This window comes from Salvelinus sp. IW2-2015, linkage group LG5, assembly GCF_002910315.2.
Source record: "Salvelinus sp. IW2-2015 linkage group LG5, ASM291031v2, whole genome shotgun sequence".
NCBI classification, from domain to species: Eukaryota; Metazoa; Chordata; class Actinopteri; order Salmoniformes; family Salmonidae; genus Salvelinus; species Salvelinus sp. IW2-2015.
The window spans coordinates 4,018,249-4,044,960 of NC_036844.1; the positions used below are offsets into that span (position 1 = coordinate 4,018,249).

Consider the following 26,712-nt stretch of genomic DNA (forward strand, 5'->3'; position numbering starts at 1 on the left):
ACATTAGGTTCTAAAATGTCCACCATAAACTCACATTAGACACATTCAAACGTTTGAGCTACAGTAGACTATCTCTTGTTGTTGTGTCTGACACACATTAGATAGTGTAGGTGCCCGGAGAGACTGCAGTGTGTTTATGCTGTATGTTCAGATCCCTTCAGCTCTTGCTTTTGCCTCTTCCTTGCATTTCCCCTGATCCCTCCTCTGTTCCAACCAGTATTTCGCATGTCATGCCAGCTATGCTGACAGCGTCCTCCCTCGCTACCCATTCATTTCATCTCCTTCTTTCCTGTCTTCCTATTTCCTACTGTACCGTGTGGATGTACTGTATGTGTCCAACAGTATCCCATTTTGTTTTCCTGTCATCTCATGCTACCTCCCCTTGTCTCCTCAGTGATGTCAGTTTTTGCTGTAGGTCTTTTAAGTGATCTTGATGTTGAACAATTGACCAAATAATTGTTCTTCATTTTCAAAAGTGATTGTTTCTAGCATCATTTGTTCACAGGACACGTAATACTGAGGCAAACCGACCATTTTTTWAAAACGGAGTAGAGTACAAACTAGGTGTGATTACTGAACAGTTKATATAATTACACACTTCACTTGATCCCCTAATCTGGTGACTTGTAACCTATAAATATTTTGAAAGACAAATATTCCATAATTCCAAGCGCTGGGTCCTGTGAACAAACAATGTTGCACTGTTTGCAGTATTAGAATATTAACATTACACAAAGGAGTGATTTGAATTGTCTTGATGCATAACAATGTCTTATATACAGTATGCATCTGTTGTATTAGTAACACCTGGTCTGGTTAGAATGCATTGTGGAAAATGCATTTCTGTGGTTTGCCTAGTCATGATTACTGAGCCCGACCTTGAACTAACACTTCCTCGCTTCCCGACTGGATTTAGCAGAACTGCCTCCTCAGATCAATGTGTTCGATTTCCTCCGTCTCGGTCAACAGCCAACACCCACTAACACAATGTTATATCTGGGCCACGTTCAGTAGCCAAACATTGTTTAACATTGCAGAAAGAAATGCCATGAATAAAGCCAACGTGATTCCTCTAAAACGTTGTGCCCCGGTTTGTTTCTGTGAACGTATAACCCTATAATACATCACTTAACACACGTTTGTTCGTTTCCCTTGGGATTTCCAAGTAGAGCTTGGTTTGTGTAACAGTAAGGCCTGCATGTTGTGGAGTTTTAAGAATGCATTGTCCTCTTTTCCAGAAGCCGAGGAGCTGTATCAGAAACGTGTATTAACAATAACAGGAATCTGCATTGCACTCCTAGTGGTTGGAATCATGTGTGTGGTTGCCTACTGCAAAACAAAGTAATTCACGTCACATTTTTACGCTAAACTCAAAATCATTATTTACTAGTATCCTTATTACGTAATTTGTAGTTTTCTCTGAGGTAATAGCCTGCACATTTGAACATTTAAATATTTTTTGGGGTCGATTCACAACCTCTGATGTCAACCTTTGACAAAATCTGTCATCCCTCTGATTTTTGGATTGGCTAAATGGCTGGTCAGTCTCACAATGCAGTTTGTCTTTACGTGCACAGAAAGCAGAGGAAAACGCTCCATCATCTTCTGAGGCAGAGCCTACGAAATGAGAGAAACACCATGGCTAGTATGGCTAATGGACCTCCGATTTATAACCCTTCCCTTGAAAACGTCCAGTTTGTCAATGTAAGTCACTCACGTAGCTTACACCTTATAATGGTGACTAAGCAACTCTCACGCTAACTTTCAAATGTTCATTGATTTCAGAATGTATTCACAGCCCTTGACTTTTTCCACATTTGTTGTGTTACAAGATGGGATTAAAATGGGTTTAATTGTCTTTTTTTGTCAATGAGCTATACAAAGCACTCTGTCAAAGTCTAAGAACATTTTAAACATTTGTAAAAAAAGAATAAAAGAATAATAATACATTAATATATCTTGATTAGATAAGTATTCAACCCCCTGAGTCAATTCATGTTAGAAACACCTTTTGGAAGCGATTACAGCTTTGAGACATTCTGGGGAGTATCTAAGAGATTTATAAATCAAATCAAATCAAATGTATATATATAGCCCTTCTTACATCAGCTGATATATCAAAGTGCTGTACAGAAACCCAGCCTAAAACCCCAAACAGCAAGCAATGCAGGTGTAGAAGCACAGTGGCTAGGAAAAAGGCCAAAGCCTAGGAAGAAACCTAGAGAGGAACCAGGCTATGAGGGGTGGCCAGTCCTCTTCTGGCTGTGCCGGGTGGAGATTATAACAGAACATGGCCAAGATGTTCAAATGTTCATAAATAACCAGCATGGTCAAATAATAATAATCACAGTAGTTGTCAAAGGTGCAACAGGTCAGCACCTCAGGAGTAAATGTCAATTGGCTTTTCATAGCCGATCATTGAGAGTATCTCTACCGCTCCTGCTGTCTCTACAGAGTTGAAAACAGCAGGTCTGGGACAGGTAGCACGTCCGGTGAACAGGTAAGGGTTTCATAGCCGCAGGCAGAACAGTTGAACCTGGAGTAGCAGCACGGCCAGGTGGACTGGGGACAGCAAGGAGTCATCATGCCAGGTAGTCCTGAGGCATGGTCCTAGGGCTCAGGTCCACCGAGAGAGAGAAAGAAAGAAATTGAGAAAGAAAGAGAGAAAGAGAGAATTAGAGAGAGCATACTTAAATTCACACAGGACACCGGATAAGACAGGAGAAATACTCCAGATATAACAGACTGACCCTAGCCCCCCGACACAAACTACTGCAGCATAAATACTGGAGGCTGAGACAGGAGGGGTCAGGAGACACTGTGGCCCCATCCAATGATACCCCCAGACAGGGCCAAACAGGCAGGATATAACCCCACCCACTTTGCCAAGCACAGCCCCCACACCACTAGAGGGATATCTTCAATCACCAACTTACCATCCTGAGACAAGGCCGAGTATAGCCAACAAAGAACTCCGCCACGGCACAACCCAAGGGGGGGCGCCAACCCAGACAGGAAGACCACGTCATTGACGCAACCCACTCAAGTGACGCACCCCTCCTAGGGACGGCATGGAAGAGCACCAGTAAGCCAGTGACCCTGTAATAGGGTTAGAGGCAGAGAATCCCAGTGGAGAGAGGGTAACTGGCCAGGCAGAGACAGCAAGGGCGGTTCGTTGCTCCAGTGCCTTTCCGTTCACCTTCACACTCCTAGGCCAGACTACACTCAATCATAGAACCTACAGAAGAGATGAGTCTTCAATAAAGACTTAAAGGTTGAGACCGAGTCTGCGTCTCTCACATGGGTAGGCAGACCATTCCATAAAAATGGAGCTCTATAGAAGAAAGCCCTGCCTCCAGCTGATTGCTTAGAAATTCTAGGGACAATTTGGAGACCTGCGTCTTGTGACCGTAGCGTACGTGTAGGTATGTACGGCAGGACCAAATCGGAAAGATAGGTAGGAGCAAGCCCATGTAATGCTTTGTAGGTTAGCAGTAAAACCTTGAAATCAGCCCTTGCCTTAACAGGAAGCCAGTGTAGGGAGGCTAGTACTGGAGTAATATGATCAAATTTTGGTGTTCTAGTCAGGATTCTAGCAGCTGTATTTAGCACTAACTGAAGTTTATTTAGTGTTTTATCCGAGTAGCCGGAAAGTAGAGCATTGCAGTAGTCTAACCTAGAAGTGACAAAAGCATGGATACATTTTTCTACATGGATTAATTTTTGGACAGAAAATTTCAGATTTTTGCAATGTTACGTAGATGGAAAAAAGCTGTCCTTGAAACAGTCTTGATATGTTCGTCAAAAGAGAGATCAGGGTCCAGAGTAACGCCGAGGTCCTTCACAGTTTTATTTGAGACGACTACAACCATCAAGATTAATTGTCAGATTCAACAGAAGATCTCTTTGTTTCTTGGGACCTAGAACAAGCATCTCTGTTTTGTCTGAGTTTAAAAGTAGAAAGTTTGCAGCCATCCACTTCCTTATGTCTGAAACACAGGCTTCCAGCGAGGGCAATTTTGCGGCTTCACCATATTTCATCAAAATGTACAGCTGTGTGTCATCCGCAAAGCAGTGAAAGTTAACATTATGTTTTTGAATGACATCCCCAAGAGGTAAAATATATAGTGAAAACAATAGTGCTCCTAAAATGGAATCTTGAGGAACACCGAAATTTACAGTTGATTTGTCAGAGGACAAACCATCCAAAGAGACAAACTGATATCTTTCCGACAGATAAGATCTAAACCAGGCCAGAACTTGTCCGTGTAGACCAATTTGGGTTTCCAATCTCTCCAAAAGAATGTGGTGATCGATGGTATCAAAAGCAGCACTAAGGTCTAGGAGCATGAGGACAGATGCAGAGCCTCGGTCTGACACCATTAAAAGGTAATTTACCACCGTCACAAGTGCAGTCTCAGTGCTATGATGGGGTCTAAAACCAGACTGAAGCATTTCATATACATTGTTTGTCTTCAGGAAGGCGGTGAGTTGGGTTAGTTTTTCAAAAGTTTTTGAGAGGACTGGGAGATTCGATATAGGCCGATAATTTTTTATATTCTCTGGGTCAAAGTTTGGCTTTTTCAAGAGAGGCTTTATTATTGCCACTTTTAGTGAGTTTGGTACACATCCGGTGGATAGAGAAGCGTTTATTATGTTCAACATAGGAGGGCCAAGCACAGGAAGCAGCTCGTTCAGTAGTTTAGTTGGAATAGGGTCCAGTATGCAGCTTGAAGGTTTTGAGGCCATGATTATTTTCATCATTGTGTCAAGAGATATAGTAATAAAACACTTGATTGTCTCCCTTGATCCTAGGTCCTGGCTGTTGCAGACTCAACACAACTGAGCGCTGGAGGAAAACGCAGATTTAAAGAGGAGTCTGTAATTTGCTTTCTAATGATCATGATCTTTTCCTCAAAGAAGTTCATGAATGTATTACTGCTGAAGTGAAAGCCATCCTCTCTTGGGGAATGCTGCTTTTTAGTTAGCTTTGCTACAGTGTCAAAAATACATTTTGGATTGTTCTTATTTTCCTCAATGAAGTTGGAAAAATAGGATGATCGAGCAGCAGTGAGGGCTCTTCGATACTGCACGGTACTGTCTCTCCAAGTTTGTCGGAAGACTTCCAGTTTGGTGTGGCGCCATTTCCGTTCCAATTTTCTGTAGCTTGCTACAGAGCTCGGGTATTTTCTGTATACCAGGGAGCTAGTTTCTTATGACAAATGTTTTTCGTTTTTAGGGGTGCAACGGCATCTAGGGTATTGCGCAAGGTTAAATTGAGTTCCTCAGWTAGGTGGTTAACTGATTTTTGTTCTCTGACGTCCTTGGGTAGGCAGAGGGAGTCTGGAAGGGCATCAAGGAATCTTTGGGTTGTCTGAGAATTTATAGCACGACTTTTGATGATCCTTGGTTGGGGTCTGAGCAGATTATTTGTTGTGATTGCAAACGTAATACAATGGTGGTCTGATAGTCCAGGATTATGAGGAAAAACATTAAGATCCACAACATTTATTCCATGGGACAAAACTAGGTCCAGAGTATGACTGTGGCAGTGAGTATGTCCAGAGACATTTTGGACAAAACCCACTGAGTCGATGATGGCTCCGAAAGCCTTTTGGAGTGGGTCTGTGGACTTTTCCATTTGAATATTAAAGTCACCAAAAATTTGAATATTATGTGCTATGACTACAAGGTCCGATAGGAATTCAGGGAACTCAGTGAGGAACGCTGTATATGGCCCAGGAGGCCTGTAAACAGTAGCTATAAAAGTGATTGAGTAGGCTGCATAGATTTCATGACTAGGAACTCAAAAGACGAAAACGTCATTTTTTTTGTTGTAAATTGACATTTGCTATTGTAAATGTTAGCGACACCTCCGTCTTTGCGGGATGCACGGGGGATATGGTCACTAGTGTAACCAGGAGGTGAGGCCTCATTTAACACAGTAAATTCATCAGGCTTAAGTCATGTTTCAGTCAGGCCAATCACATCAAAATTATGATCAGTGATTAATAGTTCATTGACTATAACTGCCTTTGAAGTGAGGGATCTAACATTAAGTAGCCCTATTTTGAGATGTGAGGTATCACAATCTCTTTCAATAATGGCAGAAATGGAGGAGGACTTTATTCTAGTGAGATTGCTAAGGCGAACACCGCCATGTTTAGTTTTGCCCAACCTAGGTCGAGGCACAGACACGGTCTCAATGGAGATAGCTGAGCTGACTACACTGACTGTGCTAGTGGCAGACTCCACTAAGCTGGCAGGCTGGCTAACAGCCTGCTGCCTGGCCTGCACCCTATTTCATTGTGGAGCTAGGGGAGTTAGAGCCCTGTCTATGTTCGTAGACGAGAGCATCCCTCCAGCTAGGGGGGTCACTCCTCAACAGGCCAGGCTTGGTCCTGTTTGTGGTTGAGTCCCAGAAAGAGGGCCAATTATCTACAAATTCTATCTTTTGGGAAGGGCAGAAAACAGTTTTCAACCAGCGATTGAGTTGTGAGACTCTGCTGTAGAGCTCATCACTCCCCCTAACTGGGAGGGGGCCAGAGACAATTACTCAATGCCGACACATCTTTCTAGCTGATTTACACGTTGAAGCTATGTTGCGCTTGGTGACATCTGACTGTTTCATCCTAACATCGTTGGTGCCGACGTGGATAACAATATTTGATCACCTGGATTGTACAGTATTGGTACATTATTTTTTTTTTAATTCTTCAAGCTCTGTCAAGTTGGTTGTTGATTATGTCTAGACAGCCATTTTCAAGTCTTGCCATAGATTTAAGTCAAAATTGTAACTAGGCCACTCAGGAACATTCAATGTCATCTTGGTAAGCTACTCCAGTGTACATTTGGCCTTGTGTTTTAGGTTATTGTCCTGCTGAAAGGTGAATTTGTCTCCCAGTGTCTGTTGGAAAGCAGACTGAACCAGGTTTTCCACTAGAATTGTGCCTGTGCTTAGCCCTATTCCATTTCGTTTTATCCTGAAAAACTCCCTAGTCCTTGCCGATGACAAGCATACCCATAACTTGATGCAGTGATGTTTTGTGTTGGATTTGCCCTAAACATAACGCTTTGTATTCAGGACATAAAGTTAATTTCTAAGCCCAATTTTTTGCAGTTTTACTTTAGTGCCTTATTGCAAACAGGATGCATGTTTTGGAATATTTTTATTCTGTACAGGCTTCCTTTTCATCCTGTCATTTAGGTTAGTATTGTGGAGTAACTACAATGTTGTTGATCCATCCTCAGTTTTCTCCTATCACAGCCATTAAACTCTGTAACTGTTTTAATGTCACCATTGACCTCATGGTGAAATCCCTAAGCGGTTTCCTTCCTTTCGAAAAACGTTATTCAACGTTGACATTATGGGCGGTTGTGTGTGTGTGTAGGCCAGTGACACAATCTCAATTTCATACATTTTAAATTCAGGCTATAAAACAACAAAATGTGGAAAAAGTCAAGGGGTTTGAATACTTTCTTAAGGCACTGTATATATTTTTGTTGACTTGTTTCAGAGTACATAGAGCTACAGTATCTGCACATTTCATATTGTGAACGTGATTTCATGGCCTTATTATTGATGCTTCTTTTGATTGTTTCCCGTTTCCCTTCTTATAGCAATTTGTGTCTAAAAATGCATTGCCCACACAGCATCTACCCGTGAAGGAAACGGAAATGTCTTTCTCCACGAGCCAGTACACATCATCAGTGCATCAATCCACAACGGTCACCCACACCTCCAGTCAAAGGTAACCCTATACAATCCGACACGACAGCTTTCCTTTTTCCTTTCCTTCCTCTCCTCCCATCTGTAAAAGTCGTCCGCTTTTAAAAAGAGATGAGCAATAGCGCTTGCTCTAAGAAGACACCGTAATAATGTGTCTAAGATAAAGTGCTTTTATATAATGTTATTTTCATCTCCTTCAATCTGTCATAACTGTCAAGATGCATTACAGCCTCTCTACGCTATCTTAATCGAAGTCCTTCTCATTTCACCCCAGCCAACCTCCGCTTTTCCTCCTTTCCTCTTTCCCCTCCGTTTATATCAGGGGTTTGAAAAGCAATGAGTTCACATTGGGGGGAATTCCGACCCCAGTTAAGGCACGTCAATTGAACGTAATGATCTTTTTAGGATCTTTTCTCTCCATGCGTATTCGGACCTTGAACTTAAGCATGAGAATAGTGTGTTTTTCACATGCTCTCCGTTTGGGGTGGAGACCGAATAGAGGAAGTGTATCTACAGATACGCCGTATTCTGACCTTCAACTTAATGCCCTTATAATTCCACCACCTTTACACGCGAGGAAACCATGAATAACATCTAGTGAATCTATCGGTTCCAAGTGGAAATAGCATCTACTTTATGCTTTCCGATAGAAATAACACCATTCTCCATGCACTGTAATTTACAACTTGATACGAGCTAGGTAAATGAGTAATCTGTTTTCGATAAGGGAGTTGTGTATATATAAATGACACTTGTTTTAGATTTATATTACCTTATAATCGATGGAGACGTGAAACCAGTTATATGGTAGCATACTGAAGCATGTCAACATATCCATTTCCCACAGTACAGCTTATGAAATGCTGTGCCATTATGCAGAATTGAAACTGTACAGCCTTTTAACTTATGTAGCCTGAGAAACAAGGTTCATGAAGTCAATAACTTGCTTGTGACAGATGACATTCATATTCTGACTATCTCTGAAACACACTTAGATAATAGCTTTGATGATACAGTGGTAGCAAAACATGGGTATAACATCTACCGAAAGACAGAAATACCAACGGAGGCGGTGTTGCGGTCTATATTCAGAACCACATTCCTGTAAAGCTTAGAGACAATCTAATGTTAAATATTGATGAAGTAATATGGCTATAGGTTCATCTGCCTCACCTAAAGTCCATTCTGGTGGGAAGCTGCTACAGACCACCAAGTGATAATAGTCACTATCTGGATAATATGTGTGAAATGCTTGATAATGTATGTGATATCAACAGAGAGGTATATTTTCTGGGTGATTTAAATATTGACTGGCTATCATCAAGCTGCCCACTCAGGAAAAAACTTAAAACTGTAACCAGTGCCTGCAACCTGGACCAGGGTAGTTACAAACCGCACAGGAATTAAATCATCAACATGTATTGATCACATTTTTACTAACGCTTCAGATATTTTCTCTAAAGCAGTATCCAAATCCACTAGGATGTAGTGATCACAATATAATAGCCATATCTAGGAAAACCAAAGTTCCAAAGGCTGGGCCTAATATAGCGTATAAGAGGTCATAAAACACGTTTTTTAGTGATTCATATGTTGATGATGTAAAGAATATTTGCTGGTCTGTGGTGTGTAATGAGGAGCAACCAGACGCTGCACTTGACGCATTTATGAAACTACTTATTCCTGTTACTAATAAGCACGCACCTATTAAGAAAATTACTATAAAAACTGTTAAATCCCCTTGAATTGATGAGGAATTGAAACATTTTATGGTTGAGAGGGATGAGGTAAAAGGTATGGCAATTAAGTCTGGCAGCCCAACTGATTGGCAAACGTATTGCAAATTAAGAAATCATGTGACTAAACTAAATAAAAATAAACTACACCATGAAACAATATCAAGAATGATAGTAAAAAGCTTTGGGGCACCTTAAATTACATTTTGGGGGAAAAAGCCAGCTCTGCTCCTTCATTATTGAATCAGATGGCTCATTCATCACACAGCCCACTGATATTGCAAACTACTTTAATGACTTCTTTACAGGCAAGATAAGCAAACTTAGGGATGACATGCCAGCAACAAACACTGACACTACACATCCAAGTATATCGGACCAAATTATGAAAGACAATAATTGTACTTATGAATTCTGTAAAGTCAGTGTGGAAGAGGTGAAACAACTATGGTGTCTATCAACAATGACAAGCCACCAGGGTCTGACAATCAGGATGGAAAATTACTGAGGATAATAGCAGACGATAATGCCACTCCTATTTGCCACATCTTCAATTTAAGCCCACTAGAGAGGCCTGGATGGAAGCTAAAGTCATTCCGCTACCCAAGAATAGTAAAGTCCCCTTTACTGGCTCAAATAGCTGACCAATCAGCCTGTTACCAACCCTTAGTAAACTTCTGGAAGAAATTATGTTTGACCAGATACAATGCTATTTTACAGTAAACAAATTGACAACAGACTTTCAGCATGCTTATAGGAAAGGACTCTCAACAAGCACAGCACTTACACAAATGACTGATGATTGGCTGAGAGAAATTGATGATAAAATGATTGTGGGGGCTGTCTTGTTAGACTGCAGCTTTTGACATTACCGATCATAGTCTGCTGCTGGAAAAACATCTGTGTTATGACTTTACACCCCCTGCTATAATGTGGATAAAGAGTTACTTGTCTAACAGAACACAGAGGGTGTTCTTTAATGGAAGCCTATCAAATATAATCCAGTTAGAATCAGGAATTCCCCAGGGTAGCTGTTTAGGACCCTTGCTTTTTTCAATTTTTACTAACGACATGCCACTGACTGAGTTAAGCCAGAGTTTCTATGTATGCGGATGACTCAACACTATACATGTCAGCTACTACAGTGACTGAAATGACTGCAACACTCAACAAAGAGCTGCAGTTAGTTRCAGAGTGGGTGGCAAGGAATAAGTTAGCCCTAAATATTTCTAAAACTAAAAGCATTGCATTTGGAACAAAACACTCACTAAACGCTAAACCTCAACTAAATCTTGTAATAAATCATGTGGAAATTGAGCAAGTTGAGATGACTAAACTGCTTGGAGTAACACTATATTGTAAACTGTCATGGTCAAAACATATTGATGGAGTAGTAGCTTAGACGGCGAGAAGTCGTCAACATTATCAACCAGGCAGGCCCTAGTTTTGTCGCACCTTGACTACTGTTCAGTTATGTGGTCAGGTGCCACAAAAAGGAAAATTGCAGTTGGCTCAGAACAGGGCAGCACTGCTGGCCCTTAGATGTGCACAGTTAGCTAATATTAATAATATGCATGTCCATCTCTCCTGGCTGAAAGTGGAGGAGAGATTGACTTCATCACTGCTTGTATTTATGAGAGGTAGTGACATGTTGCAGGCACCGAGCTGTCTGTCTAAACTACTGGCACACAGCTCAGACACCCATGCATACCACACAAGACATGCCACAAGAGGTCTCTTCACAGTCCCCAAGTCCAGAACAGACTATGGGAAGCACACAGTACTACATAGAGCCATGACTACATGGAACTCTATTCCACATCAAGTAACTGATGCAAGCAGTAAAATTTGATTTAAAAACACCTTATGGAACAGCGGGGACTGTGAAGCAACACAAACATTGGCACAGACACATGCATACACACACACACGATAACATACGCACTATACATACACATGTATTTAGTACTGTAGATATGTGGTAGTATGAAGTAGGGGCCTGAGGGCACACAGTGTGTTGGGAAATCTGTGAATGCATTATAATGTTTTTAAAATGGTATAAACTGCCATAATTTTGCTGGACCGCAGGAAGAGTAGCTGCTGCCTTGGCAGCACCTATTGGGGATCCATAATAAATACAAAACAAAAAAATGATTTTATGTTTTTTTTTCTCTCTGTAAATGTTTTGGGAAGCCTGGCTTCCCTTGGTATCCATGAATACACGCCACTCTCCACAATTCTAACCTAATTGTCTAAACTACTGGCACACAGCTCGGACACCCATGCATACCCCACAAGACATGCCACAAGAGGTCTCTTCACAGTCCCCAAGTCCAGAACAGACTATGGGAGGTACACAGAACTACATAGAGCCATGACTACATGGAACTCTATTCCACATGGAGATAACACTCCCTCAAGTAACTGATGCAAGCAGTAAAATTAGATTTAAAAAACAGGTAAAATGGAACAGCGGGGACTGTAAGCAACACAAACATTGGCATACACACACACACACACACACACACACACACACACACACACACGATAGCATACGCATTATACATACTCATGGATTTAGTAATGTAGATATGTGGTCATCGTGCCTGAGGGCACACAGTATGTTTTGAAATCTGTGAATGTATTGTAATGTTTWAAAATTGTATAAACTGCCTTAATTTAGCTGGACCCCAGGAAGAGTAGCTGCTGCTTTGGCATCAGCTAATGGGGATCCATTATAAATAAAAAAACAAATGCAAACTTACAGGGATGGGCACTCTCGAATGTCGTAATCATAAGCTACCCCAATATTCTCTGTTTCCTATTTCTTTCATGTTAAATGTTAGCCACTATCAGCAGACCCGGCGCCAGGGGGCAGTTGAAATCGATGAGGGGGCTACATTTATTGGGGTTCTTGGAATTATATTGAATTCTGCTTATATCACGCTATATCACAATAAACAAAGACTCTTGAGATCATTGAGTGCTTTTGAAGTGACAGGCTACAGATTTCACAACAACCCTCCCTTGCGCTGCATCAGCGTAAAATAAGGGCCTTCTGGCAGTGTTTGCCACACACCCTCCCCTTATTCTGGTCTCGACATTTTCAATTATGTTCGAGACACATTCCTCACAGATAAGCAGTAACCTCAAACATTGCCAGGACATAGCTTTGGTCATTCTCCCTTCAAATGAAATCATTACGGTTGAATATTTTCTGACCACCCCTCTTAAACGGACACACCACCCAAACTTGTGACAGCAAGGCAGAATGGTACATTCCAAACGAGCACTGGGTACATGATGCATATTCACCGACATGGTATGTCCATTTGGTGAATGTAGATAAGTGGAGCAAAAAATGAACATCATAGCAGTTGCCCCGAGGCAGATGAACTCCTTCCCCAGGCCCTAAACACTGTCCACTAACCTTTTGGCAATGCGAGGGCACAAACTTCCCCACATGGGCTTTTGTTGAAGCAGGTAAGGGAGTGTTCTCTCCAGAACGATGCACAGCGAACCCTTGGGTTGTCTCCAGACCCCCCAACACAACTTCCGTTCCAAACCAAGGAACATTTTTTGCAGTGCAGTCATTTTCTCTCCAAGCTTGGGGAAAGGGTCAGAGCACACCCTCTCCTCTCTAGGCTCTGGAGAGAGCTTGTTCACAATCAATTCAGTATCCGTCAATGTCGGGATGAAAACCTCACTGAAGGGAGAATGACCAAAGCTATGTCCTGGCAATGTTTGAGGTTACTGCTTATGTGTGAGGAATGTTTGTGTTGCTTACAGTCCCAGCTATCATAGGGCCCCCTATAAGAACAGCAGAGGAGCAGGAAAGAGACAGTTCGGGCCTCCAACACGGCGTCCTCACCAGGGCCTGACTGGTAAACTTGACTCCGCCCTTATAAACATAATTCAAATATTACAAGCGGAGGCGTATCACATTACTCACTTAGCTTACCATATATATGAGAAGTGTTTTTTCCTGCTTTTTATGGAAACGCAAAAGGAGTCATACCTAACCACCCCAGTGGCTTTCCATAGGCCCCATACACACACCACGGCGCGCTCTGTCCATTGTGCTGACAGCGCAGCAGAGTATACAGATTTATTTAGCGCCAACCTGTCACTCAATCATTTGAATTTTTTTTTGCTATTTTTATATAGGGACATAAAACTAAAACTGAGGGGGCACAAGTTGGAACTGAGGGTGCTAAGCCACCTTTAGCCCACTCGTGGAGCCCTGTATGTGTAAGGGCTGTCTCTCTCCTCATCCTCGGACGAGGAGAGGAGAGAAGGATCATCTGACCAAAATGCAGCATTCGGGAAGTAAGCCATCTTTTTATTATTAACGACGATGGCAACACGAAACYAAACACTTTCAAATATACAAAACAAGAAAACGACGTTGACGAAACCTGAACATAAACTTACATAACTAAACGTAAACTCACGGACAGGAAACAGACGACATCAAACTAAACGAACAGCCAAACAGTCCCGTATGGTAACATACATTCGACGACACAGGAGACAATCACCCACAAACAAACAGTGAGAACACCCTACCTAAATATGACTCTTAATTAGAGGAGAACGCAAAACACCTGCCTCTAATTAAGAGCCATACCAGGCAACCAAAACCAACATAGAAACAGATAACATAGACTGCCCACCCAAAACACACGCCCTGACCATAAACACATACAAAAACAACATAAAACAGGTCAGGACCGTTACAGTATGACTATCAATATCTACCATCATTAGGCCTAATAACCACACAACTATTGTTAGTGCCCTTCACTTGGTACTGTATAGCCTACATTATCATTCCATTTAATTCCATTGTTTCGTTTACATGAATTTGCTTCCTCTGTAAACACTGTCGTGGCCATGTGGTTGTTGCTGAGGATCATTAGTTACAGTTGATAATATAAAAAAAGCCATGTTGGCTAATTAAATTGTTATGGAGCAGTTTGAACCCGACGCATTGCGCAATACTTGGCCGTGTCATCACACAGTTCCATGGTTAGTGCAAGCGATAGACGAGGGTATAGCCTACTATTGAACACAATTCTCCCTACCATAATTCTATGTACACTAATCTTCCAACATTACCATGGGTTGAAGAACTGAATGTGGCAATTTTCAGAATGAATAAAAACCACCATTTGCGTAAAGGCTCTCCAAACCATTTTTTAATGATACGTTAATACTTTCCTGAACTTAAATAATCTACAAAATCAAAGTATTTTCTAATCTACCAATTGGTGCTGAAACGGAGACTAAATGTAATATGCATATATTTAGATGGCTTTCTTTCATTGATCATTGATCCCTAATATTCTGAATATATTCTAGTGAGCCTGTCAACAAAATTCTAACTAAAAGGTACTCCGTATTTTAAGGGATGGCTTCAGATAAATGTACTGAAACCCCTATTGAATGGAAACTCCAAAAGAAAATCTGTTGGCCAGCAAGTGGTAGGTTTTTCAGCGGTTGAATTAAATTTATTCAGAGCTCGCAAGGTATCCACACCTGCAGAGCGCATTATGCGACTAAATTTGGTAAGTCTGAATACTAAATACTGAGAAGTGCGTAGGGACGGCGTGTGTGGGAAAGGCATACATTTCCTAAGTCTGAATCGCCCTGTTGTGATTAGTCTCTGTCAGTTGGCGGTTGATAGAATGATAACTCGTCCTGTTGGATGATTGCCTGCGAATCACCTCGCTCACTGAATGATTGACGCTGGATTCAACAAGGAAAGCGGTTCTGTGATCTTGAACCGTAAAACAGCAGTGGACAATGTATTCTAGTGCAACATTAACTACTATGGGACAACTGAGGCTCAGGTTGAACATGTAGAGCAACCTGGGTTTAAGTGCTATTTTAATCCTTTAAATACTTTGTGGTTTTATTCTAGCCTGCTTGGAGTGTAAGATAAGCAGTTTTAGCAGATTTGGGACTATTCTATTGGTCCATTAAGCCCGGGGCAAGCTCAATCAAGCCCAGCTGAAGTATTTGAAATTATTTCTAAAAGTATTTGAACCCAGGTTGGCAATAGACATGTTTTAACATGTTTACAGCTTACGTCAGTGTCTGAAGCAGCCAGTGTTTTGCCGTCATTTAAGAGAAGCAATTAATTCCCCTCTTCTGTCTCCCCTCAGCTGGAGCAACTGCCGCAGCGAGTGTGCCTTCTCTCACAGCTGCTCTGTCTTGGTGATGTCATCAACGGAGAACAGCCGGCACGCCACGCCCATCCACCGGGGTCGTTTGGACGCCACGGGCGGCGCCAGAGATCCGAGTGTCTACCTGAAGAACACCCGAGACACGCCAGACTCCTCCAGGGACTCGCCGTTCAGAGACAGGTAGGAGAAAGATGCCCTAATGTAGCTGATGGTGCCTCATGCTGCTTTACACACAATAACCTCCCTTCAGCCCATACAACTAATTGAGGGTTTGTGACTAATGATAGTGTCTGCCACTTCTTAATGACCTGAGTTAAATAGAGATATCCATTTAAGAATAATTTATATTTTAGAGATTATACTTGATATCAATTTTAGGGAATAACATTAATTTTATATATCAGGGCATTTTTTTATAAATATACAGTAAACCAAGATTTAATCCAAGATTTGTGGTATTTCCATTGCCATGCTATCATTTTCTTTCTTCTGAATGAAATAGTTATTTGTTAATTATTAGAGGTTTCCTATGAGCTGTCCTATTGTAACGGTGTGCACTGAGAGTCAGGAAGCAAGTTCAAGGAGTGTTTTAATAAATAAACACAACATCATGTAAAACAAGAAACACGAACAATGCACAGACAGGAAACAGAAACAATAACGCCTGAGGAGGAAACCAAAGGGAGTGACATATATAGGGAAGGTAATCAGGAAGGTGATGGAGTCCAGGGGAGTCTGATGATGTGCAGGTGCGCGTAACGRTGGTGACAGGTGTGCGCCATAATGAGCAGCCTGGTGACCCAGAGGCCGGAGAGGGAGCACACATGACACCTATATTTAGACTTCACAAACAGTCCCTCCTAGATCAAACCTAATGGACAATGATGACTTCATAAATCCTCATTAGTAAACCAATGTGGTGCTGATGAGCGCAGGTGTAACCGTGTTGTCAGAGTCGAGCTGTGCAGCAAAGATCACAGGCCACACTGAGTCAGAGAGGACCCATCTGTGCACATAACTCCAATGACTGGCTAGGGCACACGGAGACAAATGCTCCAGTGTTCTTCACATCAGTGTCTCTGTCCTCCCCACACATACAAAGAGAAAGGCCTATACAGTCCTACACCTGATTGATGAAATGGATCGGGAATGGATGTGTATCCTGAACGAGAGTAGAGGAATGTAAAAAAGAAAGTATTTGAGTGGAGACTGGTGAATTGCACTGCACTTCAGTAAAGGAGCCTACGCTCATCGGATGTGCACTTGAGGATTTGACTGTACCTATAGGGAACAAAATGTAATGCTATGGATTTAGTTAATTTAGCTAAAAGCATGTGTTAACAGTATGTGTCCCTAATAAGGATTCAAGTGTTGTCCATACATACAGTTGTGTTTTCTGACTTTTCTGTTCCTAATCGATAGTGGCTTCTCTTTTGGTCCTGTCTGTCAGGTATGTATCAGCAATGACCACCCCAACGCGCCTGTCTCCTGTGGAGTTGCTCTCTCCCGTGACCCCGTCCTCCCCTCCTTCTGAGATCTCGGCCCCACTGTCCAGCCTGGCCACCTCAGTCCCCTCGGTGGCAGTCAGCCCCTCTGGCGAAGAGGAGCACCCCCTGCTGTTCACCACCACGCTGTGGCCCCGTGACAAGCCGCCGCGCCCCGACCACCACCACAGCCAGTCCAAAAGGAACTCTGCCCACTACAACTATGGCCACAAGGCCCACAGCCCCCCGCCCAGCCCGCTGAGGATTGTCGAGAACGACAAATGCGAGACCACGCAGGAGTACGAGGCGGTCGCCGCCACGGTTGTGGTACCAACCTTCCCCCCGCCAAGCCTCCCGAAAAAACTCACAAACAGCAACAATGGCCGCCGTGCCAATAGCACAAAGCCCAACGGCCACACGACGGGCCACGAAACGGAGTCCAACGAGCGAGTCAGCAGTACGGCGAGGAGCAGCTCGGAGAGCGACACGGAGGAGTCCTATTGCGTGGGAGAGGACACGCCCTTCCTGAGCTTACAGGATTCCATGGCTGCGGGTGTGGAGCCGCTCACAGACAGTTGCAGAACTTACCCAGCACTCCGACTCTCCCCGCAGGATGACCTGCAAGCCAGGTTATCCAGCATCATCGCCAACCAAGATCCAATTGCTGTATAATGTCAAAAATTTAAAATATCGCTTAGAAAAATACCTATGTCAGATTCAAAAATAAATAAGTCACTACTCAACTTTTATTTTCTATAAATTAAATATTTGCACAAAAAAAAGAAAGAAAATGTTTATTTTAGCGAAGTAGTGAATAAAGTATTTTATAAATAGAAATGTGTACAAACATGCTCATGTCATGAAAGAAAGTGCCATACACTACTATATATCAATGGTTCAGAGTATTTCAATGGAGAAAGATGTCAATGGTGCCTTTAATTTCCATTTGGTGTGCTTAAGGGAACTGCATCACGACTCTGGTCCATATATTCATCATTTCCATCTCGCTGTTGGCATTTCCACCTGACCCTTAAAACAAAAGAATCCACCAGCACTATGCATTACCTATAATGACCTGTATGAACTACTCACTGTAAGCTCAATACAATGGTGTTCTACTGAATCTGCGGTGTTGCTTATGTGTTCAAGTGCATGTCATTTCTCCTCATTCACAGTAATGCAGTCATAGCCTACTAACAGAGGTGCATACAAAAAAGTATTTAGTGTTTACCTAACACAGCACCAAAATATTATACAGGATTTCAAGATTTCCCCCCACTCACTTTTGGTTGACTCAAATGGTAAAATAAAATTGGATTAGTATTTTTTTATGCTTTTCTTGGCCCGTTAGCTAATAACAATATTCATTACCAAGTCAATCACCTAGGAAGAACGTTGAATGTGTAACCTGACTAACATGATGAAATATTTGTATGAACATAACAAGATTCAACAACTGAGACACAAACTGAACAAGTTCCACAGACATGTGACTAACAGAAATTGAATAATGTGTCCCTGAACAAAGGGGGGGTCAAAATCAAAAGTAACATTCAGTATCTGGTGTGGCCACTAGCTGCATTAAGTACTGCAGCGGATCTCCTCCTCGTGGACTGCACCAGATTTGCCAGTTCTTGCTGTGAGATGTTACCCCACTCTTCCACCAAGGCACCTGCAAGTTCCCAGACATTTCTGGGGGGTATGGCCCTAGCCCTCACCCTCCGATCCAACAGGTCCCAGACGTGCTCAATGGGATTGAGGAGGGTCATGTCAGGATGAGCCTGCAGGAAGGGTACCACATGAGGGAGGAGGATGTCTTCTCTGTAACGCACAGCATTGAGATTGCCTGCAATGACAACAAGCTCAGTCCGATGATGCTGTGACACACCGCCCCAGACCATGACGGATCCTGCCCCTCCAAATCGATCCCGCTCCAGTGTACAGGCCTCGGTGTAACGCTCATTCCTTCGACGATAAACGCAAATCCAACCATCACCCCTGGTGAGACAAAACCGCGATTCATCAGTGAAGAGCACTTTTTGCCAGTCCTGTCTAGTCCAGCGACGGTGGGTTTGTGCCCATAGGCAACGTTGTTAACGGTGATGTCTGGTGAGGACCTGCCTTACAACAGGCCTACTAGCCCTCAGTCCAGCCTCTCTCAGCCTATTGTGGACAGTCTGAGCACTGATGGAGGGATTGTGCATTCCTGGTGTAACTTGGGCAGTTGTTGTTGCCATCCTGTACCTGTGCCGCAGGTGTGATGTTCGGATGTACCGATCCTGTGCAGGTGTTGTTACACGTGGTCTGCCACTGCAAGGACGATCAGCTGTCCATCCTGTCTCCCTGTAGCGCTGTCTTAGGCGTCTCACAGTACGGACATTGCAATTTATTGCCCTGGCCACATCTGCAGTCCTCATGCCTCCTTGCAGCATGCCTAAGGCACGTTCATGCAGATGAGCAGGGACCTTGGACATCTTTCTTTTGGTGTTTTTCAGAGTCAGTAGAAAGGCCTCTTTAGTGTCCTAAGTTTTCATAACTTTGACCTTAATTGCCTACCATCTGTAAGCTGTTAGTGTCTTAACGACCGTTCCACAGGTGCATGTTCATTCATTGTTTATGGTTCATTGAACAAGCATGGGAAACAGTGTTTAAACCCTTTACAATGAAGATCTGTGAAGTTATTTGGAGTTTTACGAATTATCTTTGAAAGACAGGGTCCTGAAAAAGGGTCATTTACTTTTTTTGCTGAGTTTAGAATAATTCATAAAATAAAAATAATTGAGTAAATTGGGTAACGGTTAGTATCTTGGGATATTTACTGAATGCACTATGTATATCCTTGCCATTATTCTGTGTATTGCGTTCTATATAATAGATGTATTTAGTAATCTCTGGTTAAGCAATACTCTGTACGATTCTTGCTCTCATTATAGTCACATCTCATGACTTGCAAGTCCAAATTTTTCGAGATATGTACTGAATGAATGATTGAATATATGACTCAGTCTTTCAACAACACATCTGTGGGTAGTGCATTCTGGGGATCAAAGATAAAGCACCAATATGAAATAAGGTACATAGCGAAAGCTTTTTCATATGTTTCAATTGTGTTTTAGTATGCTAGTCAATTTCTGCATTTTTGTCCTTCTAAACATTTTGGATAATGTAAACATTTTAGATGTTACATTATCCAATCTGTTCTTTTGTGTGAATACAGTATGTATTTGTTTTCAACTGTCTGACTTTGTGTTATCTCTGTGTAATATCATCGACATTAACATATTTTATTATATAATATTTATGTTATATCCCAAGGATACATTTAGGAGTCATGCTAGACAGGAACCACATGAGATATGGGTTGAATGAGTATTCATGGCCTGCCGAAGACTGTCACCAATAATTTATCACTATAATGAATAGGTAACTTTACAAATTTTCTTTACTACATGATCACTTTTGGGACTTCATAACCAACCCGTAAAGATTCATTGTTTCCAAATGGTAATTTCCTCTTAACAATCGACAGTCTTCAATCTGCTTGTCGCCAGCATTAGCATGAAACTATGGTATGAAGGCTTTTTCCCCCCTAAATTATACGTTTGTAATGATGATGATACATTTCAGATTGGGCCAACAGATTTATATTTATTTATATTATTTATTTTGTGTTTATTTATTTTGTGGTTATTATTTTATCTTTTAATTACATATTACATATTTTAATCCGTGTTTTATATATTTGGTTGGTATATATTTGGAAAGTGTGGACATTTTATATTTTGGAACCATTGTGTTTCTCTGTCCCCATTATATATGTTGTCTTCAATATGGGCTCAAATGTCTGTTTGCCTTTAAGCATTGATACCGCTATGTTATTCAACATAAATAAATTCAAATAAAAAATGCACAAGTACTTTGAGTGTACATACACACTGGTGATTAGCTGTGTGGCTAGAAACCAGAACAAAATCTCCCGTCAATCACATCTTGATATACCCCTTGATGAATTGCTTTCAATTTATGTAAACACCATGAAAATCTTAAGTACTTTTTTAAAATAAAAATATTAAACCAATGTTTTGTGTTTGAGGACCACCACCTCAAAGCCTTTGTCTCTGTCTTAAATATTTTCCAAAACCAGTGGCTTAAAGTACTTAAGTAGTACTTTAAAGGATTTTTAAAGTATTTGGGGGGGGTATCTGTACTTTACTTTAGTATTTCTTTAGTAACTTTTAATTCACTACATTCCTAAAGAAAATAATGTACTTTTCACTCCACACATTTTCAATGACACCTAAAAGTACTCGTTACATTTTTATTTTTTATTTTAATTGTAAATGTAACCTATATTTAACTTGGCAAGTCAGTTAACATTCTACTGCCTGTTGACATCTAGTGGAAGGCGTATGAAGTGCATACAGACCCATAAATATAAGGCAATTGAATAGGCAAGCCCTGACACAGAGCCCCATTTTCAGAATTTTCACTTCCTGTTTGGAAGTTTGCTGCCAAATGAGTTCTGTTTTACTCACAGATATAATTCAACCAGTTTTAGAAACTTCAGAGTGTTCTCTATCCAATAGTAATAATAATATGCATATTGTATGATCTAGAACAGAGTACGAGGCCGTTTAATTTGGGCACGATTTTTCCCCCAAAGTGAAAACAGCGCCCCGTATTTCTTTACGAAAAAAATTAGCAAAAACATTTGGTGTTTGCCAAAAGGCATGTGGGAGACTCCCCAAACATATGGAAGAAGGTACATCTGGTCAGATGAGATTAGAATTGAGCTTTTAAGCCATCAAGGAAAACACTGTCTGGCGCAAATCCAACACCTCTCATCATCCTCATCACCTCTCATTTTTCATCGGCAGGGACTGAGAAACTGGTATGAATTGAAGGATGGCGTTGAATACAGGGAAATTCTTGTGGGAAACCTGTTTCAGTCTTCCAGAGATTTGAGACTGAGATGGAGGTTCACCTTTCAGCAGGACAATGACCCTAAGCATACTGCTAAAGCAAAACTCCAGTGGTTTAAGGAGAAATATTTAAATGTCTTGGAATGGCCTAGTCAAAGCCCAGACCTCAATCAAATTGAGAATCTGTGGTATGACCTTAAGATTGCTGTACACCAGCGGAACCCATCCAACTTGAAGGAGCTGGAGGAGTTTTGCCTTGAAGAATGGGCAAAAATCCCAGTGACTAGATGTGCCAAGCTTATAGAGACAAACCCCAAGAGATTTGCAGCTGTAATTGCTGCAAAACGTGGCTCTGCAAAGTAATTACTTTGGGGGGGGGTGAATAGTTATACACGCTCAAGTTTTCAGTTTTTTTGTTTTATTTCTTGTTTGTTTCACAATATTTTGCATCTTCAAAGTGGTAGGCATGTTGTGTAAATCAAGTGATACAACCCCCCCCAAAAAAATCTATTTTAATTTGAAGTTGTAAGGCAACAAAATAGGAAAAATGCCAAGGGGGTGGAATACTTTCGCAAGCCACTGTAAACCTGTAGATGTCCACTGTCTGTTTGAAGGTCTTGTAAGAAGGAGCTGGCATTTTTCCACTCTACCTCTGTTCAACTTAGTCACACGGTCAAGACAAAGAGCCTCTGAGAGTGACCACAGTTTTTCAGTCCATCCTGTCTTTTACTATCTTCCAAGGGTACAGTTGTGTGGAGATATGAAGAGAACAGAGGCTGGCTTGAACAGAGAGGAGTAACGGAACTACAGAGCACCACATCTTTACTAATGCTGCAGAAATTTGCTTTAAAGCAGTATCCAAATCCATAGGATGTAGTGATCACAATAGAATAGCCATATCAGTTGTTTGTGCGCAATGACCCGATACACATGGCCACAAGAAGGAAACAAGGTGGCTTATGATGTCCTGATCTGCTGGGGAGGGGTGGAACCAGCCATGACTAAGCATTTCTAGATCCACTGTATAAGACCTCAGCACTTCCTCTATTGTCGGGCTCTCATACGGGTGGTCGTTGACCAGCTCCATTATTGCAATAATTCATCGATATTAAAGTATGATTGCTTGAATAATTATCCAAGTCTCTCCTGATTCTTTAGAACTTGCACGACACTCACTAAGCACACATGCTTCATTTGTAAATGATTGTCACGTTCTGACCTTAGTTCTTTTGTTATTTCTTTGTTTTAGTATGGTCAGGGCGTGAGTTGGGTGGGTTATCTATGTCCGTTTTTCAATGTTGGTTTTTTCGTTTGGCCTGGTATGATTCTCAATCAGAGGCAGGTGTCGTTGGTTGTCTCTGATTGAGAATCATACTTAGGTAGCCTTTTTTCACCTGGGTTTCGTGGGTGGTTGTCTTCCGTGTCTGTGTGTTCCACACGGAACTGTTTCGGTTTTAGTTCGTTCACTTTATTGTTTTGTATTTCAGTGTTCAGTTTTGTTCCATTAAATATTCATCATGAACACTTACCACGCTGCGCTTTGGTCCTCCTCTCTCTCCCAACGAAGATCGTTACAATGATGTCTGAGTGTTGGGGTGTGCCCGTGGCTATCTGTAAATAAAACAATGTTGCCATCTTGTTTGCTTAATAGTAGAAATTTGAAATGATGTATGCTTTTACTTTCGATACCTATTGTATCGACTTATCGTCGCTTAATATAAGGAATTTTGAATTATTTTTTGATACCTAAGTATATTTTATCAAATACATTTACTTTTGATACTGAAATATATTTAAAACCAAATACTTTTAGACTTACTCAAGTAGTATTTTACTGGGTGACTTTCACTTTTACTTTAGTCATTTTATATTAAGGTATCTTTACTTTTACTCAAGTATGACAATTGGGTACCTTTTCCACCACTGGTGAGAAGGTTGATTCTGAAAATCTTAGAATAATTACGCAAACTTTCCTAAAGCATTGGTCAAGATTTTGCCTTGAAGATTTCCTTGGAATTTCATATTCCCATATAGTCATGTTTGTAAAAATGATATTGTATGATCGTCTTTACATAATTAGAGAGAATAGACAGGTACAGATTAGACAGCAGTGGTATAACCCATTTTAGGACATGTACTTTATCATCCCACAAAACTGATTCTACTGAAATCAGAATTTAATAGTCCAAAACATTTAAGCTTGATTGTTAAATTGCTCATTAAAGACTTGACAAATCAAGAAACATTGAACTCTCCAATCCTACATTATGATGAGGATGCATTTTAGTGCTGCAGTGTGAAAAACAATGGCCCAGGTTAGGCTAAGTGTCCAACAATGTATTTCTAAGAATATCCTAAATGCCTTATATTATTAATATTGAATTATAAAAATATCCTACCCCTCTAATTTCCAGCCACTAAAACAGAACAGGGTGTGGGACTATTTGGGACGTATGTGTGTGTGTGTTTCTGTGTCTTGTGCTTGTGTGTGTTGGAGMGGTTGTTTTGGGATAATGGTGCAGCAAAACAAAGCTTCATATACAATAGAGATAGTACCTCAGTAATTGTGAAATACCGAAGTGGATTAATTCACTCGGTGCCTGGATGTTGATGCAGCCTGAAATGATCCCTGGGTGGAGTGAAAACACAGAGGGCACACACTAGACATCAAACACTGTGGTCCTGGAAGATAATTACTTTTCTGAGTACAGTATGGTGTGGCTGTCTCACCCTTTTCACAATATCATGCCGACCCGGTGCTAGACTGCACGGTGCACAGCAGACTCACGTTCAGTCATAACTTTCAGAGTAGGTCTATATGGCTTTATGAACATACTTGGCACTGTGTCATGTGCAACCAATGCTAGTTCCAATTGTGTGTCACATTGCAGGGCCATGTGAACCCTCTTAGGATGAGCAGTCAGTGAATAACTTGAATGGGCCAAATTGCTTTTCTGTCATGTTAGAGAGCTCACTTGAATATACTGATGAACGTTTGGAGATGACTTCACAAAATAGTAAGTAAAACCATTTGTGTAAGTAAGATTAGGATAAACTAAAATGCTCAATAATAAACAATACAATTCTAGTATTATAAGCCTGAGCTTATCATACAAAGTTCATACAAAAAGTTGTGTAGGTGTATTCTGTTAGATTATCTGCTGTGCGGTACTCCAGTGCACCTGATCTAAATGAGTACGAAATAGCCTACCTCCTTGCCCCTCAGTCCAGTGAAGCCATGGAGCCTCTGTCTTTGTAGCTCTTCTACGCACTGAGCCCAGTAGTGCTTTATAGACCCCTCTATGATGCGCTGTGCTATAGATCAGTGTCTTGCAGTCATTACCTGAGTGGAGAAGAACAAATATTAATCAACAACAAAAATAAATTATACTCCCATCCACCAATTTCTCCCAACTGTAAGAACTAGATCCATCTATAGTGCAGTTAACGTGATTTTCCTGTTTTTTTTAATGATAATTACACACTACGAGGTCAAAAAAAACACTCTGAAATATAATAAATCCCTTAGTGTGTAAGAACTGTTTACAAACAATCTTGGAAATTCAGCCTGTTAAAGTGGGATGAAACTTAGGGAATAAAATTATATAAAATATATTTTGGAGTTATTTTCATTAAATAAACACACAGTGATTTTATTATAAATACAGTTATGCCATAGAAATATAATTACAAAGACTGCATGGGGGCTGAAGTAATGTGATAACAGTAAATAGAACAATGCGTTAATAACAATCTGCCTGTAGCTCAGGACCTTGTAACGGCTGTCTATCTCTTCCTCCTCATCTGACGAGGAGAGGCGAGAAGGATCGGAGGACCAATACGCAGAGTGGTAAGTGTCCATGTTTAAATAATATAAACTGAACACTACACAAATAACAAAATAACAAATGTGAACGAACCGAAACAGTACCGTGTGGCGACAAACACTGACACGGAAGACAAACACCCACAAACCAACAGTGCAAACAGGCAACCTAAATATGGCTCCCAATCAGAGACAATGCAAAACACCTGCCTCTGATTGAGAACCATATCAGGCTAAATGAACAAACCTAAACATAGAAACAAATAACATAGACTGCCCACCCCAACTCACYCCCTGACCATACTAAATACAGACAAAACAAGGGAAAATAAAGGTCAGAACGTGACAGACCTGAAGCAAGGATATGCATATTCTTGATTCCATTTGAAAGGAAACACTTTGTTTGTGGAAATGTTAAACTAATGTAGGACAATATAACACATTAATCTGGTAAAAGATAATACAAAGAAAAAAAACATGTTTTTTAGTATGTTTTTCATTCCATCAGCTTTGAAATGCAAGAGAAAGGCCTCTTTCTAATATTCCAGGTTAGGGGCAATTTAGATTTTGGCCACTAGATGGCAGCAGTGTATCTGCAAAGTTATAGATTGATTAAATGAGTAATTGCATTTCTGTTCAAAATGTTGTCTAATTGGTATATTAATAAATTTAAGTTCATAACTGTGCACTCTCCTCAAACAATAGCATGGTATTCTTTCACTGTAATAGCTACTGTAAATTGGACAGTGCAGTTAGATTATAATTTAAGCTTTCTGCCCATATCAGATACAGTTGAAGTTGGACGTTTACATACACCTTAGCCA

At 41.1% G+C, this 26,712-nt stretch overlaps 1 protein-coding gene and 1 long non-coding RNA gene across 2 annotated transcripts in view; one reads left to right on the forward strand and one right to left on the reverse strand.

Annotated features, from left to right (window-relative positions):
- Positions 1–21,218, forward strand: part of LOC111963816 (pro-neuregulin-1, membrane-bound isoform-like) — a 68,032-nt gene extending 46,814 nt beyond the window's left edge. The window contains exons 4-8 of the mRNA XM_023987357.2: positions 1,239–1,341; positions 1,578–1,704; positions 7,621–7,751; positions 15,636–15,836; positions 17,107–21,218. Coding sequence (XP_023843125.1) covers positions 1,239–1,341; positions 1,578–1,704; positions 7,621–7,751; positions 15,636–15,836; positions 17,107–17,812 — 1,268 coding nt within the window. The 3' untranslated portion in view covers positions 17,813–21,218. The remainder of the gene's footprint in view (positions 1–1,238; positions 1,342–1,577; positions 1,705–7,620; positions 7,752–15,635; positions 15,837–17,106) is intronic.
- On the reverse strand, positions 18,084–26,160 carry LOC111963762 (uncharacterized). Its single transcript, XR_002877294.2, has 5 exons — positions 25,983–26,160; positions 25,274–25,405; positions 24,619–24,691; positions 23,592–23,673; positions 18,084–18,169 (listed from the first exon to the last, which is right to left on the reverse strand). It is a non-coding gene; the product is annotated as an uncharacterized lncRNA (long non-coding RNA).
- Positions 26,161–26,712: the final 552 nt, after the last annotated feature.